Genomic DNA, 19227 nt, shown 5'->3' on the forward strand with positions numbered 1-19227 from the left:
CTGAATTTGTATCTGACAGTCAGACCTTTTCAAAACTTGTCAGCACTGGGGAAAAAAAAATGTAGAGAAGTCAATAAACTATAATGATTGTCTGTTCCTAGTAGAAAAACATTATTAGATCCCTCTAAATCTGTTTCCCTGGAAGTTGAATGCACAAATACAGTCTTTTTTTTTTTTTTTTTCTAATTAACACCCTGCCTTTCATTCCTTGCTTCTTTCTTCCCACTGGTAATTATTACTTTGCACTAGATTTTTGCTCCTATGTGAAGCAGATTTCCATTAATTTTGGAATTTCTCCACTTTTCAGTGGTCAAATGTGACTATCCAGTTGTTGAACATGGAATGATATTATCGGGATTTAGAAGAAAATTTTACTACAAAGCGCAAGTTGTATTTAAATGTAACCAGGGTTTTTACCTTCATGGCAGCAGCACAATTGTCTGTAATGCAAACAGTGTTTGGGAGCCCAAGTTACCAACGTGTACTAAAGGTACGAAGGTGTCTTTCTCCTTATTGGGTTTTTTTTTTTTTTTTGACAATAAATTTCAATGATACAGAATAACAGAAAAGAAACACTTTTGGTGCTCATATCTGTCTTATAGCCATTTCCATGTTACATGCATGCCAACTAATTCACGAAGAAAGCTGCTGTTTTGATCTTTCTGTGCTTTTATAGGTTCTTAAAATGTGATGTATGTACATCACAGATGCATACATTTCTCTTGTTCAGCATCTTTACATGTAAAATGGATAGGAAAAATTTTTCAGTGTAAATTAAAGCAATTGCATTTTTACATAAATAAGTGTGTAAATGAACAGAAAGTGGTAAATTCCAAGTAATTCAATGAGTTTATATTTTTGTTTTCCAGTGCCAGTTGCTGTTCCTACTGAGCCTTCAACTACCCATGCTTCAGGTTTCATAAAGTCCTGCTCATATTTGTCAATATCCTTTAAATTCTTTGTGAATTTTCAAAATCTTTTAAATGTCTGGTGACTTACACTCGCTGTAATTTTTGGTCATAGAAGGAGGGAGAATGCATTCACAACCATTTTTGTACTTAGTCTAAAATTACTTACTAAACCAGACGTGTAAACTTAGGTAATGTGTATAAACTTGTGTACGTACACGCGTGATGATGGGGTGCCTCCCTCACTGTGTGATAGCAAAGTTACAATGGGATGCATTTAAAGCACTGAGCACAGCGCCTCGTGTCTAGAAAGCTCTTAAACAGAGCTCACCTGATGCCCAGTTTCACTGTAATTAGTATTAGTGTAGAGGAAGATCCACAGCTTCTGTTTTTTAACATGTATGTTTTCTGTATCATCAACATTGATCATTTATTCATTTTAAAAGTGACCTGTTGACACCTGTACAGAGTATCATCTGGGTCCAGGAATGTGTTTCATTTTCCTGCCAATAAGGAATTTGGTTCTTTTTAAATAGTGTAATTTTAACTGAGGAATTTCTGCTGTCTTCAGAACAAGACTGGTGTTTCTACTCCTCACCCCCAACATCCGCCAACCCATGCAATTATTATTTTTCTCTTTACTTGGCTTTTTTGTGTGTGTGTGGCAGCGGAAAATAAGTTTTATAACAACTGAAGGGCAGGAAAAGTCCCTACTTACTGAGATGAAATAGAGACTTCCTGGCAGCGACCACTGATCAGCTACTCTTCCTAAGACTTGAACGACTATTTTGATATTTCCTGACTTCAGGGCTGCTGTCTCTTCTCTTTGGTTGCGGCAGAAGCAAGAGACAAGGGAAAGAGTGGGAAGACAGCATTTTTATGATTTATTACTTGTTACCTTCTACATAATACAAAGCTATAGTGAACATTCTTATGCGTACAATTTCATGTACTTGTATACATACATTTAGGTTAACTTCCCAGAAGTAGAATAACATAGTTTGGAAAATACATTTATTTTTCATTTTGAGAAATAATCTTTTAAAAAATGAAAAATCAAAATCAATTCTATATTTTGTACTGATGAGACTGATGAATTAAATTTATTTTTCCAGGTCCTCTTCCAAATACAAGTACAGTGCCAAGCTCGACAGGTCCGGTACCTCTTTATCCTGTCTACATAGCTAGAGCTCAATAAGGTGATGGGTGAAAAATGATATCCTGTGCTAATTTTGCATTTTTAATTATCAATGAAGCTGAATTTTTTAATCTACTTTCACTGATTTTTGGACCTCTGTTCATTTTTTCTGTGTGGTTTCAGAAGTATTTTCTTGTTAACTTATCAGAACTCATTGTAAGTTAAAGCCCTTTTAACATGAAGTGGAATTTTCTTTTAGGTTTTTTTGTCTTATTTTACTAGTCACTTGTATAAAATTGTAAGATTTTATACTATTGAATATAGATTGCTGCCGGGAGCCGGTGAGGCATTCCGCTCGTGACAAAGGTCATGAGGAAGGAGGCTCAGCATACGCAAAGGCGGGATCGAGCCTCAGGAGTCCGCCCGGATATTCTCAAGCATTTTCCCCCCAAAAAACCAGAGTCTGCCTACTTTATTGCTTTGTGCTCTCACCTCTGACTTTACTGGGGGCTGTCCCCCACCACCATCTCGCTCTCTCTCTGTCAAAGAGTTAACTTACAGCTCCAATTAATAAAGTTCCTGGGCAATTAGGAGTGTTTAAATCCAAACCCCTCAGATGGCTCTCTAACTCGCCTGACAAGTTTACCCGGACTCCTGCAGCTATGCATACGATTGTTTACGGTCTCCTAGCCTCCAGAGGCACAGGAAGCTTAAGATATTCAAATAGCTTAGAGCCTCTCAGAGAGTTAAAAACTGTCAGAATAAACTAGTAAAGGATTTCATTGATGAGTCAATGCTTGTTGCCAAGTTTTCACATCCCCTGAATTGTATCCTTGAATGTGTATTAATTAATAGTTGGTATATAGAAAAAAATAAGTAGTGGCCTTGGTGTTAGTAACTTTAGACCCTTAAGGTAATAAATTCTTTTCTTTGTTGTAAGCCCATTACACATCTGCCCTATAGGAATGCAATTTTATCTTTGGAAGATGGCGCCAAACCTTAAAATAATTACTCTTAGAGAAAATAAGTCTTTGTTGATAAGTCCTTGTCAAGAGTCATAAAATGTTAGTAGGCCTTCTGGCCAGAAGATGATGTAAATCACCTAAACCATTTGTATACGATAAATTTGCAGGAAAGAAACCCTGGTTTTTGATAAGACTCAAAGACTGCTGACTTTGCATCCCCTATTATCCTCTATGTGTAACTCAGGGTATAAAAGCCCCTGTTAAAAATAAAGCTACGGGCCTTGCTCACCAACGCTTGGTCTCCCCATGTCATTCTTCCCTTTAACTTCCAGCTGAGTCTCCATCTGGAGCGCGGAACCCACCACGCTTACTAATTATGCCTGGGCTTCTAAGACCCACTCGAGAAGGTGTCTAGGGTGAGGCACCTTCCGCTATTCGAGAGGGCGCCTGCGGCCTATGTAAGTGGTGCAAACTTCTTGTCTTGAAGTTTTATTGGTCTCCCGCGTAAACCAAGCTACTCAGCCTCTTTTCTCCACTGAATTTTCCTACTGAGCTATCCTCATTCTATCATTCTTTATATCTCTAATTAGCATATAAATAGTCGCCTAGGCCGTCTCTCCTTCGAATACCCTGGATCAGCTGGGGCTGGTCCCCAGCAGATTGCTTTATAACTTTTAATTACAAAGTAGTATCTAACATACATTTGTAAGATTTGTCCTTATTTATTGAAATGAAATGGAGGTTTTCTGGCAGGGACAGGAACTGATCAGCTACTCTTCCTAAGACTTGAGAGACTATTCTGATATGGTGGAAGGAATTATCTTCCTGACTTCAGAGCTGCTGTCTCATCTTCTTTTCTTTGGTTGCAGCAGAAGCAAGAACAAGAGAGAGTAGGAAGACAGGATTTTTATAATTTATTATTTGTTACCTTCTACATAATACACAGCTATATGGTGAACATTCTTATGCATACAATTTTATGTACTTATATAAATGTATATTTAGGTTAACTTCCCAGAAGTAGAATAACAGAATTGGGAAAATACATTTATTTTTCATTTTGAGAAATAATTTTTTAAAAACTGAAAAACCAAAATCAATTCTATAATTTTGTACTGATGAGACTGATGAATTAAATTTATTTTTCCAGGTCCTCGTCCAAATACAACCACAGTGCCAAGCTCGACAGGTTGAGTACCTCTTTATCTTATCTACTTGCTGCTGCTGCTGCTGCTGCTAAGTCGCTTCAGTCGTGTCCGACTCTGTGCGACCCCATAGGCAGCAGCCCACCAGGCTCCCCCATCCCTGGGATTCTCCAGGCAAGAACACTAAAGTGGGTTGCCATTTCCTTCTCCAATGCATGAAAGTGAAAAGTGAAAGTGAAGTTGCTCAGTCGTGAAAGTGAAGTTGCTCAGTCGTGTCTGACTCTTAGCGACGACATGGACTAAAGTCTACCAGGCTCCTCTGTCCATGTGATTTTCCGGGCAAGAGTACTGGAGTGGGGTGCCATCGCCTATCTACATAATTAGAACTTAATAAGGTGATGGGTGAAAATGATATCCTGTGCTAATTTTGCTTTTTAAATTATCAATGAAGCTGAATTTTTTATCTACTTTCACTCATTCTTGCACCTCTGTTCGTTTACCTATGTGGTTTCAGAAGTAATTATCTTGTTGACTTATCAGAACTCATTATATGCATTAAAACCCTTTTAACATGAAGTGGAATTTTCTTCTAGTTTTTTTCTTTGCCTTATTTTTACTAATCACTTGTATAAAATTGTAAGATTTTATACTATTGAATATAGATTGCTTTTTATAACTTTTAATTACAAAAGTAGTATCTAACATACATTTGTAAGATTTGCCCTTATTTATTGAAATGAAATGGAGGTTTTCTGGCAGGGACAGGAACTGATCAGTTACTCTTGCCTAAGAATTGAGAGACTACTTTGATGTGGTGGAAGGAATTGTCTTCCTGACTTCAGGGCTGCTGTCTTTGGCGTCTCTTCGTTTCAGCAGAAGCAAGAGACAAGAACAGTAGGAACAGCATTAGCCTGGGCAGACCTCACTCAGGGTCCTAGTGTGGCTTGGCTCACAAGTAACATCGTTTCTATAGGTTCCAGTTTCCCGTTGTTTAATGACTCGAAACAAATGTCACTTACTGCCTCTTGTTTGTTTTTTTCCTTCTGCCCTAACATTTTGAGGAAGTGAGAGGCATTATTCATATTAACATGATAACTGGAACATCATTTTATAATTCCTATAAACCTGGTACCCTCGCTGAGTTGACTCATTGAGTACCTTGGTGAGTGCTGTGAAGTTTTGTGGGGAAAGAGATTTTTTTTTTTTTGGTGGATGATATATAAAGATTGCGTATATTTACTCATTGACCCACCAATGTTTAATCACCTGTTCCTAATGGGAATAGGCACTGTGGTGACTATATTGATATGCTCTTTTGAAAGAGTTGACTGTAAGCATTTCATAAAGCATTTATAAAACACTGATCCAGTTTAGTGTTTAAACGAAGACAGACTTGTGAGGGCAGGTTTATAAAGAAGATAAATTACAAAGACCTTTTTTAAAATATAAAAATCAAAATTCCTCATGAGAGGACATGAGTTAGAATTTTTATCATCAGAACATGAGTTTTTATCATCAGTTAGAAAAAGACTATGAAAAGGATCATTAGTGAAATGTAATGGCATAAAGTATATGTGACTGTGTGTGTGTGCTCAGTCGCCTCTGACTCTTTGTGACCCCGTTAACTGTAGCCTGCCAGGCTCTTCTGTCCATGGAATTTTCCAGGCAAGAATACCGAAGTGGATTGGCATTTCCTTCTCAAGGGCATCTTCCAGACCCAGGGACACCCGCATCTCTTTCGTCTCTTTCATTAGCAGATAGATTCTTTACCACTGTGCCACCTGGGAATCTTATGCCCTTCCAGGGACGTGTGATTATGTGATTATGTGTGTATGAAAAAATGTGGGCAAAATATGAGGTGAAAAAGAAACAATACAAAATCTGTAGCATGATACTATGCGGATGGTATTTTTAAAACATTATGTATGTATTCTGAATAGATGATCTTTGTGATTTATTATTTCTTAATTTCTAAGATTTCCATTATGTAATACAAAGCTATAGTAAACCTTTGTATGTATACATTCTTATGTACTTATGTTAATATACATTTTGGTTAACTTTCCAGAAGTAGAATAGCATAGTTTGGAAAGGATGTATGTTTTTCATTCCGAGAAGTCATTCATTTTGTGAAATAATCTTAAAGAGTGAAACATCAAAATTAAATCTATAATTTTGTATTGATGAAATGAGTGAATTAAATCCAATCAATTTTTCCAGGTCTTCGTCCAGCTACAACTGCAACATCAAGTCATACAGGTTCAGTACCTCTTTATCTTACTAACATTGGTTAGAATTTAATAAGGTGATGAGTGAAAATGATGTAATATACTAATTTACATTTTTAAATTATCAGTAAAGCTGAATTTTTTATCTGCTGTCGTGTATTTTGGTACTTTGTTCATTTTTCTATGAAGTTTCTGAAATCTTTTTTTGGTCAATTTATTATTTAAGCTCTTTTAACATGAAGTGGAATTTTCTTCTAGGTTTTTTCTTTGCCTTATTTTACTAGTCAGTTTTCTTTTAAGATTTTATTCTATTTCCTATAGATTGCTTTCTGCAGCTTTTAATTATATAAGTAGATACTAATAGGAAAAATGAAAGTTGAAAGTTAGTCACATCATCGTGTCCACTCTGTGCAGCCCCATGGACTGTAGCCCACCAGGCTCGTCCGTCCGTGGAATTCTCCAGGCAAGAGTACTGGAGTCGGTTGCCATTACCTTCTCCAGGGGATCTTCCTGACCCACGGATCAAATGTGGGTCTCCTGCATTCCAGGCGGATTCTTTACCATCTGAGCTAATTGCAAACGTTGCAAAAGCATACAGAGTAAAAGATTAGTTCTCCACCTCTTTCTCTGATCTATTATCTAAGCTAATATCTTTAGAGTTTAGGGTGTCTTTTTAATCTATTTCTACACATCAGCATTCTTATTTCTATACATATTTTAGCATTTTTTTCTTTTTTATCCAAAAATGTCATTATGCTGTTCATATTTTTCTGAAATTTGCACTTTTTCCATTTGAACTGGAGCTGTAGTTAGATTTATTCCCATCTTTTTAAATGATGATTTTAACATGTACCATATTTCACTCAACTATTATCTCAGTGGTAATTTATGAGTGCAGAATTTTTACATTAATAGGAAGTTGGATGCATTGATGTTTTCCCTAATGACTATGAGTGTTGTGTCTCTCTTAAAAAAAGTTTCAGATCTTCTCCATGCTAAATTTTATAAATTTTCCACAATGTAACTGTGTGGTTGCATTAGATCACTGATTCATCTCACATTCTTTATGCCCTGGGAAATGAGATCGCGCTCCTCCTCATTCCACCGACCTTCATCCAGTTGTAGGGAATATGCTGTGCACAGGCCTGTACTATAATTAACAGGGCCTCTTTGAAAAATAAAAATGATTTTCTCATCACTCCCAGATGAAGGGCTGGGAGCAGTAAAAAGTACATTGTGGAAAGACATGTTGAAAACAAGATGTTGAAGTACTGATGAGAGAGATGGAAAACCATAGTGACTGTTCCCGTAACCAGAGCCTTGAGGGAGTTGCTGAGAAAGGGCGTCACTAGCTAAACAAAGTCATCAAAGGCCTGAAGGTTTGACACTGAGGACTGTGCATTGTTTATCTTTATCTGGGATCTGAGATTGTAAAGAACAGATATCTCTAGAGCATATCTGCAGAAGGAAGTAGAAGTTAAAAATAAAAGGCATGCGAGGATTAGGATCTGGGCTTTTGCCTGCGAAGGGCATCAGCCCCCTGATCCCCACTTTATGTCTGAGTCTTATTTTTCCTTATTCTTCTGCGGCACCACTCGCTCAGGTCAGTTCGTTGTTGGGCTGGTCCCGACACCAATAAGAAGCGCACCATTTGTTGAGTAAGTCATCTCCTTTCCAGCTGTGAAAGTGCCAGTTTTTATCACACGTTAAATTCATGTGTGATCTGGTCTTTCTGTTCCCTTGAATTCTGCCCATTCCTGCCCCAGCACCAAATCGATGTTTTGATTACAGCACAATGATACGTTTAATATCTGGCAGTACATTTCCTTTTCAGATGCCCAGGCTACTCTCTGTGTTAATTTTTCTAGACAAACTTCTGTTTTATTTTACTGACATTTTTAACTAGTTTAATTGTACATTTCAGTGGCATTAAGTATATTCACATTTTTGTGCAGCCATTACTACCATCTATCTCCAAATGCTTTTCATCATCTCAAAATGAAACATTATGCCTATGAAACAGTAACTCCCTTCTCCTTCCTCTAGCCCTGCTAAGCATTGCCTGTGTCTATGAGTTTCACTGTTCGAGGTGCCTCACAGAGTTGGAATCACTTCTGGTTTATTTCACTTCACATAATGTTTTCAAGGTTCATCCACCTTGTAACATGTATCAGAACTGTATTACTTTTGTAACTTTATAATATTCCATTATATAAACCACATTTCCTTAATTCTTTCATTTGTTGAAATCTTGGTTTGTTCCCACCTGTTGGATATTCTGAATAACGCTGCTCTGAACATCGGCATTCAAGTATCTGAGTCCCTATTTTTAATTTGGTGGTTATGTACCTAGGAATAAATTGCTGGGTTATATAGTAGTCTTATGTTTATTTTTTTTGAGGAACAGCCATAAAGTCTTCCACAGCAGCTGACTATTTTATGTTCCCTCCAGTGATGCATAAAAGTTCTGATTTCTCCATCTTTTTGCCAGCACTTGTTATTTCCTGTTTTTTTTTATACAATCCATACCAATATATGAGAAGCAGTATCTCACTGGTTTTCTTTGCATTTCTACAATTCTTAGTGATTGATTATCTCTTCATGTGCATATTGTTGGTCTTTTCTGTATCTTCTCTGGAGAAATGTCTGTTCAAGTCCTTTGCCCAATTTTGAAATGGATCTTTTTTCAATTTTTAAAAGCTCATAATATATGTTGAAGGTTAGTCCCTTATCAGATATATAATGCAGTTGTTCCCTCCCATTCTGTGGACTGCTCTCTCTCTGATGACAGTGTCCCTTTTTAAACATCAGTGTTTGGTTTCGATGAAACCCGGTGTGTCTGGGCTTTTGGTGTCACTTCCGAGAAATCACTGCCAGACCCCACATCCTGAAGCTGTCCTCCGTGTTCTCTAAGAGTTTTGTAATTTTAGCTCTTAAGTTCGTGGTTCATTTTTGTTCCTTTCTTCTTTTCCTCTCTTCACTTGTGCTCTGATGACTATATTTAGTGTTATATTGGGTTCCTTACTCTTTCCTATGGGTGTATCTATGATAGAGTTTTGTTTCATGATTCTCATGAGATTTAAAAATATCCAACATATGGTTATTTTAGTTGCTAAACTCTTAATTTCGAACTAATTCTAACAACGCTGAATTTTTACTCCATCCCATCATGTTTAATGTTTGTCCCATCATATTTTTGTTTTGCTCATCTTTTAACTATTTATGGCGGATATAGATGATTTTACTGTAGCAGGGCTAGTACTGGCTGACTCATTGGTAGAGCTGGGGAAACAGGCTGTTGGCCTCAGAGCAGGTGTCAGCCTTCTGGTCCATAGGGCTGTGGCCTGGAGGGTCCTGGTGAGCTGGTCATATCCTGACGTAGCTGACTATAGTGTCAGGGTGTCCTGGAGCTGTTGCTGTCCTGCTGCTGGATGGGGTCTGACCTTTGGGAAGCTGGCTGAGGGGCTGAGAGTTGCTGGAGCTGGTATCAGGCTGCAGTTGGTGGGGCTGCTGCCCATGGGGTTCCAGGACTCGTGCTGGCCCACTGCTGAGGAAAGCCAGGGACTAAGGTCTGACTGCAGCGTACTGGGTCAGGTCCTGGACCATCTGGAGGGCAAGGATGGGTCCCGGAGGATACAAGATGACACTTCCCTGCTTGTGGGTGGTGTTGTGTTACCACTCCAAAAACTGCTCAGTCTGCAGTTTTGAGACCATTGTGCCCACCTTCCTGGGGGGAAGGGTCATATCACAGTCTTGGTGCTAATAAGATAGAGTGAGAATTTCAAAATGATGCTTGTCAGCACCAGAGTCTTTGTGGTATGAGTTCCTAACAGTGGCTACTGCCAGCCTCTGGTCCCCAGAGTGAGTCCTCGCTGTCCTATGCCTCTCCAAGATCAGCAAGTAGATCTAAGCTGAGATCTTTGCAAGTTGCTGCTTTGGCCCTGGGTCTCAAGAGTATATGACATTTTATTTGCACCCTTCAGAGTGGAGTCTCTATTTCCTAAAACTCCCTGGACCTCCCAAAAGTATGCCATGCTGGCCTTCAAAGCCAACATTCTGGGGTGAGGGGTGCTTGTCCCAGTGCAGGACCCCCAGGCTGGGGAATCCCATGTGAAACTCAGACCCCTCCTTCTGTGGGGAGAGCTTCTGCAATTGTAATGGTCGCCAAGTTTGTGGGTCAGCTCCCCAGAGTCACAGTTACTGTTTATACTATGCCTCTGGTCCTCTTTCCTGTCTCACATTGGTTCCTTCTTTATATCTTTCATTGTAAAGATCATTTATGCTAGTTTTCAGGTCATTTTCATCCATTTGTTGTTCAGTTGCTAAGTCGTGCCTGACTCTTTGCAGCCCCATGGACAGCAGGATGCGAGGCTTCCCAGTCCTTCACCGTCTCCTGGAGCTTGCTCAAATTCATGTCCGTTGAGTCGGTGGTGCTATCCAACTGTCTCCTCCTCTGTTGCCCACTTCTCCTCCTGCCCTCGGTCTTTCCCAGCATCAGGGTCTTTCCCAGTGAGTCAGCTCTTCACATCAGGTGGCCAAAGGATTGGAGCTTCATCTTCAACATCAGTCCTTCCAGCAAATATTCAGGGTTTGTTTCCTTTAGGACTGACTGGTCTGCTCTCCTTGCAATCTAAGGGATGCTCAAGAGTCTTACCACAATTCAAAAGCATCAACTCATAGGTGCTCAACCTTTTGGGGAGCTTCTCTGTTGGCTCAGACTGTAAAGAATCTGCCTGCTGGAGACTAACACCTTCAACTTTCACTTCATGACCTTTGTGGTCAACTCTCACATGCATACAGGGCTACCGGCAAAGTTCTGACTATACAGACCTTTGTTGGCAAAGTGATATCTCTGCTTTTTAATACACTGCCTAGGTTTGTCATACCTTTCCTTCCAAGGAGCAAGCATTTTTAATCCCAGGGCTGCAAGCACTATCTGCACTGACTTCGGAGCCCAAGAGAATAAAAGCTTCCACTGCTTTCCCATCTATCTGCCATGAAGAGATGAGACCAGACGCCTTGATCTTAGTTTTTTGAATGTTGAGTTTTAAACCAGCTTTTCCACTCTCCTCTTTCACACTTATCAAGAGGCTCTTTAGTTCCTCTTCACTTTCTGCCATTAGAGTGGCATCATCTGCACATCTGAAGGTGTTGATATTTCTCCCAGAAATCTTGATTACAGCTTGTGATTCATCCAGCCAGACATTTCTCATGATGTACTCTGCATAGAAATTAAATAAACAGTGTGACGAGTCTTTTTATTCTATTGCCTTCCTCTATTTCTTTGCATTGTTTACTTATGAAAACTTTCTTATCTCTCCTTGCTATTCTCTGGAACTCTGCATTCAGATGGGTGTATCTTTCCATTTCTCCTTTGTCTTTTGCTTCTCTTCTTTTCTCAACTATTTGTAAAGCCTCCTCAGACAATGACTTTGCCTTCTTGCATTTCTTTTGCTTTGGGATGGTTTTGGTCACCACCTCCTGTGCAATGTTTGGAACCTCCTTCCGTACCTCTTCAGAACTCTATATACCAGATCTAATCTCTTTAATAAAAAATGACAGGATGATCTCCGTTTGTTTCCAAGGCAAACCATTCAACATCATGGTAATCCAAGTCTATGCCCCAACCACTAATGCTGAAGAAGCTGAACAATTCTTTGAAGACCAATAAGACCTTCTAGAACCAACACCAAAAAAAAAAACCAAAAAACAAAAAAACACAGGTGTCCTTGATTGGAATGCAAAAGTAGGAAGCCAAAAGATACCAGGAGTAAAAGGCAAGTTTAGCCTTGGAGTACAAAATGAAGCAAGGCAAAGGCTAACAGAGTTTGGTCAAGAGAACACACTGCTCATAGCAAACACCCTCTTCCAACAACACAAGAGAGGATTCTACACATGGACATCACCAGGTGGTCAGTACTGAAATCAGGCTTCCCTGGTGGCACAGCTGGTAAAGAATCCGCCTGCAATGCGGGAGACCTGGGCTCGATCCCTGTGTCATGAAGATCCCCTGAGAAGGGAATGGCAACACACTCCAGTGTTCTTGACTGGAGAATCCCAAGGACAGAGGAGCCTGGTGGGCTGTAGTCCATGGGACTGCAGAGTCGGACACAACTGAGCAACTAGCACACATCCAGTTTCCCAAGATTCATTTTTAAAAGACTGTCCTTTCACCATCAAATTTCCTTAGTACCCTTGTGAGCTGTCATTTGACCATAAAAGTGAAAGTTTATTTCTGGGGTCTCTGTTTTTTTTTTTTTTCAATTGAAATATAGCTATTTTACAGTATTATATTATTTTCAGGTGTACAACATAGTGATTTTTTTATTTTTAAAGCTCATACTCCATTTAAAGTTATTCCAAAATAATAGCCATATTTCCCTGTGCTGTACAATATATCCTGCTGTGTCTGGGCTCTGCATTCTGTTGTATTGGTCCGTGTGTTTTTCCTCTGTGATTATACAGTTTGTTTTGATTATTGTAGTTTTTTAAGTAAATTCTGAAACTAGAAAAAGTGAGTCTTTTCAACTTTGCATTTCCTTATCGGGAGATTTTCTTGTCTATTCTACCCCCTTGAGATTCCATATAAATTACAGGTTTAATTTGTCTCTTTATGAAAAACGCATTTTCAGTATGGTCAAAGGGTTGCATTTAATCTGTATATTGGTTTGTATGGTATTAACATGTTTAGAATATTGTCTTCCAATCCATGAATGCAGGATTTGCGTTCATATTTTTATGTCTTCTTCAATTTCTTTAAGCAATGCTTTGTAGTTCAGTGTGCAAGTCTTTCACCTCTTAGGTTACTTTTATCCCTCTTGTATTTTATCCGTCTTGATGCTACTTTATTGGGTTTTTTTTTAATTTTATTTTTGATTGTTGTAGCTCAGCTGGCAAAGAATCTGCCTGCAATGTAGGAGACCTGGGTTCGATCCCTTGGTTGGGAAGATCCCCTGGAGAAGGGAAAAGCTACCCACTTCAGTATTCTGGCCTAGAGAATTCCATGGGCTGTGTAGTCCATGGGGTCGCAAAAAGTTGGGAACGACTAAGTGACTCACACTTTCACTTTTAGATTGTCCATTGGTAGTGTATAGAAATGCAACTGATTTTTATTTGTTGATTTTGTAGCTTCCAGCTTTGTTGAATTAATTTTTCTAATAGGTTTGTGTGTATTTGTGCATTTGTATGTATGTATAATCTTTAGAGTTTTCCACTTAAAAGATTATTTAATGTGGAACAAGATCATCTTATTTCTTCTTCCCCAGTTTGGATGCTTTTTATTGCTTTTTCTTGCCTAATTGCTCTGATTAGGCAAGAAAAAGAAATTAAAATATCATTTTATATTGATAGAAATGGCAAACGTGGGCATCCTGTATTGTGACTTAAGGGAAAAAAATCAATCTTTTACTACTGAGTATGGGTCTTCCCAGATGGCTCACAGGCAAAGAATGCAGGAGACACAGGTTTAATCCCTGGGTTGGGAAGATCCCCTGGAGTAGGAAATGGCAACCCACTCCAGTATTCTTTCCTGGGAAATTCCATGAACAGAGGAGCCTGGCGGGCAACAGTCTGCGGGGTCTCAAAGAGTCAGACACGACTGAGTGAGCACAAAAGCACTATTGAGTACGTTGTTAGCTACAGGTTTTTCATAAATGGTCTTTATTGTGTTGAATTTCATTCTATTGCAGATAAACTTTTAAATGATATTTAAGCCATCTTACATCTTTTAATTTTAAGTGAAATCACATTAAATTCATAGCTAATTTTGGCATTATAGTAATGATAAATTTGCTTTCTGTACCACATAATATTATCCTAGGAAATGTTGATGGATAGGAAGAAGAATGCTTTGACATTGAATATAAATTTATGATTTTATAACACTAGCTTTAAAGAGAAGCATTAATATAATTCATGCAGGGGAAAATGAAATTAGGGATTTAATTTAGAAACAAATCAAACCCCTTAAATTTATAGATCTTTTAACCTTTATAATTTTCTTCTTCTACCCTTTTTCTTATACCAATTTTTTCTTCTTTTTTCAGCATATGTCTCTCCAACTGTTGACTTAGAGCCTGAATATTTTGAGGACTTCGGTATTATTTTGGTTATAAATAACCTTGCATTGTGAAACCCTAGTGTTCTACATGAAACTATTTCAATGATCTGTAATTAGAGAAGAAACATCGTGTCACATATTGGTGGTTATTGACATACATTATTATTTTAATAGTGCAAATCCCGTGACCAATGTAAGTAGCATTATGTGTAGACATGTAGATAACACAGTTTTCAAGATGTGTCCCAATTTAGGATTTCCAATGGGATGATGTAACTTTCTTAAATGCTATGGTCATGTGTACATTAAAATGTATTGCTTGCCATTTGATAGAGTTATTTTGTGATGGAGATTTGTAGATAGATTTTCTTTCTGTTGCTATGTTGTATACACAAGCCTCATGGACAAGTGAAATACTTTTTCTACAACAGGCAGGAGTTGCCCACTATATCTTTTCTCACATAACTCACATAATTCTTAAACAATATATGTTTAAGAGCTTGGTGAATTATAGTGGTGACAGTTAAATGAAATATAAATATTTCTTGATAAGAAAATGAAGAGAAATAGCTATTATTTTTCTTTACGTTAGACTAGTTTAGTCAGGTTAATCTTTTTATAAACTGCAGTTGAGGCTTGTTACATTTTCCCCTCTGAAAACTGTGGCCAGACTGCCACTGCCACTCTGCAGGGCTGTCTTCAAAGGCTACTCTTGCTGCTGTTCAGTCACTCAGTCGTGTTTGACTTTTTGCGACCCCCTGGACTGCAGCACGCAGGCTTCCCTGTCCATCACCAACTCCCAGAGTTTGCTCAGACTCACGTCCATTGAGTCAGTGATGCTATCCAAGTGTCTCATCCTCTGTCGTCCCGTTCTCTTCCTGCCTTCAACCTTTCCCAGCTCCAGGGTCTTTTCCAAGGAGTTGGCTCTTTTCATCAGGTGGCCAAAGTATCGGAACTTCAGCTTCAGCATCAGTCCTTCCAATGTATAATCAGTGTTGGTTTCCTTTGGGATTGACTGGTTGGAACTCCTTGCTCTCTAAGGGACTCTCAAGAGTCTTCAACACCATAGTTTGAAGGCATCAAACTTAGGCACTCAGCCTTTTTTATTGTCCAGCTCTTACATCCATGCATGACTACTGGAAAAACCATAGCTTTGACTAGACGGACCTTGGTAGGCAAAGTAATGTCTCTGCTTTTTAATAAGCTGTCTACGTTTGTCATTGTTTTACTTCTAAAGAGCAAGCGTCTTTAACTTCATGGATGCGGTCACTGTCCACAGCGATTCTGGAGCCAAAGAAAAAAAAACCTGTCACTGTTTCCATTGTTTCCCCATCTATTTGCCATGAAGTGATGGGAACAGATGCCATGATCTTCATCCTCTGAATATTGAGTTTTAAGCCAGCTTTCTTCACTTTCCTCTTTCACCTTCATCAAAAGGCTGTTTAGTTCCCCTTAGCTTTCTGCCATAGGATGGTGTCATCTGCATATCTTAGGTTATTGATATTTCTCCCCACAATCTTGATTCCAGCTTCTGCCTCATCCAGCCTGGCATTTCACATGATGTCCTCTGCATGTAAGTTACATAAGCAGGGTGACAAGATACAGCCTTGACGTACTGCTTTCCCAATTCTGAACCAGTCCATTGTTTCATGTCTGGTTCTAATCATTGCTTCTTAACCTGCATACAGATTTTGCAGGAGGCAGGTAAGGTGGTCTGGTGTTCCCATCTCTTGAAGAATTTTCCATGATTTGTTGTGATCCGCACAGTCAAAGGCTTGAGAGTAGTCAGTGAAGCAGAAGTAGATGATTTTTCCTATACTTTTTCTATGATCTAATGGATGTTGGCAATTTGATCTCTGGTTCCTCTGCCTTTCTCTAAATCCAGCTTGTACATCTGGAAGTTCTCGGTTCACATACTGTTGAAACCTGACTTGAAGGATTGTGCGCATTACTTTGCTAGCATGTGAAATGAGGACAATTGTGTGGTAGTTTGAGCATTCTTTGGCATTGCCTTTCTTTGAGACTGGAATGAAAACTGACCTTTTCCAGTCTTGTGGCCGCTGTTGAGTTTTCCAAATTTGCTGGCATAGTGAGTGCAGCACTTTCACAGCATCTTGTAGGATTTGAAATAGCTTAACTGGAATTTCATCACCTCCACTAGCTTTGTTTGTAGTGATACTTCCTAAGGCCCACTTGACTCCAGGATGTCTGGCTCTAGGTGAGTGATCACACCGCTGCAGTTTTCCAGGTCATTAGCATCTTTTTTTGTATAGTTATTCTGTGTATTCTTGCCACCTCTTCATATCTTCTGTTTCAGATGCTAATACTTCATAATATTTATGGAATAAAAAGAGCAGGACCTAACATGACATTTTGTGGTCTGAGTTTTAGATAATACAAATAATGGTAGTTTAGAAGCAGAGGTGCTACTGATAGACATTTCTGAGAATTACCATTTGGTAATATATTTATTGTTCTCTGGATAGTTTTTTAAAAATGCATGTTTACATTTTGGTGTGTAATTTTTATCCATGTGCCCTGATGTTTCATCTGCATTATTAGAGAAAATCTCCTTATAATTAGGACTGTATCTTAATTCCAGGGACAGGGAAATAGAGGGGTGATGATAAGATAAAGCTATCATTTGTGAAGATGGCAAATAGCATATGTTTGATAGACTTATAGAACTTCATTATGGTTTATTAAACAATCACACTTTTGGGGGAAAAGTATGTAAAATTCCTAACAAAATCATAGGGAATAGACTTAATCAGATCAGATCAGATCAGATCAGTCGCTCAGTTGTCTCCTACTCTTTTCGACCCCATGAATTGAAGCACACCAGGCCTCCCTGTCCATCACCAACTCTCGGAGTTCACTGAGACTCACGTCCATCAAGTCAGTGATGCCATCCAGTCATCTCATCCTCTGTCATCCCCTTCTCCTCTTGCCCCCAATCCCTCCCAGCATCAGAGTCTTTTCCAATGAGTCAACTCTTCGCATGAGGTGGCCAAAGGACTGGAGTTTCAGCTTTAGCATCATTCCTTCCAAAGAAATCCCAGGGCTGATCTCCTTCAGAATGGACTGGTTGGATCTCCTTGCAGTCCAAGGGACTCTCAAGAGTCTTCTCCAACACCACAGTTCAAAAGCATCAATTCTTCGGCACTCAGCCTTCTTCACAGTCCAACTCTCACATCCATACATGACCACAGGAAAAACCATAGCCTGGACTAGACGAACCTTTGTTGGCAAAGTAATGTCTCTGCTTTTGAATATGCTATCCAGGTTGGTCATAACTTTCCTTCCAAGGAGTAAGTGTCTTTTAATTTCATGGCTGCAGTCACCATCTGTAGTGATTTTGGAGCCCAGAAAAATAAAGTCTGACACTGTTTCCACTGTTTCCCCATCTATTTCCCATGAAGTGATGGGACCGGATACCATGATCTTCATTTTCTGAATGTTGAGCTTTAAGCCAACTTTTTCACTCTCCACTTTAACTTTCATCAAGAGACTTTTTAGTTCCTCTTCACTTTCTGCCATACGGGTGGTGTCATCTGCATATCTGAGGTTATTGATATTTCTGAACTATAATTGGGTAAAATGTTTTAAAACAATTTTCTTCTAATCTACTGAATTCTAATTGTTCCCGCTACCTTACTGAATAACCTAGGATGGTAGTTGCAGCACACAATGTTAAAATGCAAGGGTCCTGTTAAGAATTTCAAAAGGAATATATTTTGAAAAGTTCTGTGGTCAGAATGACATGGATGCACTTGCAGTCATGCTAAAACTAGATTGATAATTTTTTCTTCACTGTAATTATAGCGGATCTACACATTAAGATTCAACAGCTATTTGGAGACACCTACGTGCTCAATTATCATCAAAGTGTTTTTGTTTTTCCCAGATGCAGCAGTCATTGCTGTGATTATTCTTTCTGTACGTAAGTATTCCAAACTTTGATACCACTTAAATCAAGATATCACTCTGAAGAAGTGCATTAATTTTTTAGTGATTTTTCATTTCTTTAGTTTTAATATTGTGAAATTAAGTAAACCAGTTTAGGAAAACATAAACTTTCATGTAATATACTATCTTGTATGTATATATTCTTTTATATTGTATATGTCCACTTACTAACAAACCCTAAATAATATATGTTGTTTCAAGATGCATAGCCATATGAGTTTACACCCCAAATATGCTGTGGGTCATTTTTGAAATTAATCTAGGGCTTCTCTGACTTACTGTGAACTATGTAAGTGATTCCAGAGAATTGGATTCAGAAAGTGAAGAGACAAAACAGAATAAAAATGTGTACTTGCTTAAATAAAATATCATTTTCTGACCATGGAAATCTAACCAACATTTATTTCTTCTGCTAGATTTTGAAACTTGGAAGTGATTTTTCAATTACATGTCCCTTGTTTCCTGGTTTTTTGTAGTTATTGCCGCTGGAATAGTTACTGCCTGCCTGTACAAATATTCCGCAGAGCGGACAGAGAGGGTACATTAAAGCATGTTTCTTTAATTTACTGGTCCTTCTCACTCTTGACATACTTCTGTGAAGTTTTGTTTGTACTGTATTTTCCATGCTGACTTAAAAAAAAAATGTGTGCATGTGTATGCCATTGGGGTAGAATTTCTTCACTAAAAATGTCTTTATCTGCTGTTAATATCAACTCAAGAAGAGTGACCATGCTGGTCACTTCAGCTATTTTAAGAAAAATTTCTGTGGGATTAGAGGTTTAAGTGCTGCAACAAGTCATGGGTCTTCCCTCCCT

The 19227-nt window shown here is 38.6% G+C and overlaps 1 protein-coding gene across 1 annotated transcript in view; it reads left to right on the plus strand.

Moving 5' to 3' along the window:
• LOC147356078 (membrane cofactor protein-like) overlaps positions 1–18978 on the plus strand; it is a 58571-nt gene extending 39593 nt beyond the window's left edge. Inside the window, exons 7-14 of the mRNA XM_086345856.1 lie at positions 308–490; positions 870–914; positions 2024–2062; positions 4162–4200; positions 6377–6415; positions 14430–14480; positions 18351–18386; positions 18889–18978. Coding sequence (XP_086201982.1) covers positions 308–490; positions 870–914; positions 2024–2062; positions 4162–4200; positions 6377–6415; positions 14430–14480; positions 18351–18386; positions 18889–18959 — 503 coding nt within the window. The 3' untranslated portion in view covers positions 18960–18978. The remainder of the gene's footprint in view (positions 1–307; positions 491–869; positions 915–2023; positions 2063–4161; positions 4201–6376; positions 6416–14429; positions 14481–18350; positions 18387–18888) is intronic.
• The last annotated feature ends 249 nt before the right edge of the window (positions 18979–19227 follow it).

The sequence above is a fragment of the Bos grunniens genome, chromosome 16 (genome assembly GCF_055505025.1).
Source record: "Bos grunniens cultivar Pamir isolate PY7600 chromosome 16, Bosgru_T2T1.0, whole genome shotgun sequence".
Classification (NCBI taxonomy): domain Eukaryota; kingdom Metazoa; phylum Chordata; class Mammalia; order Artiodactyla; family Bovidae; genus Bos; species Bos grunniens.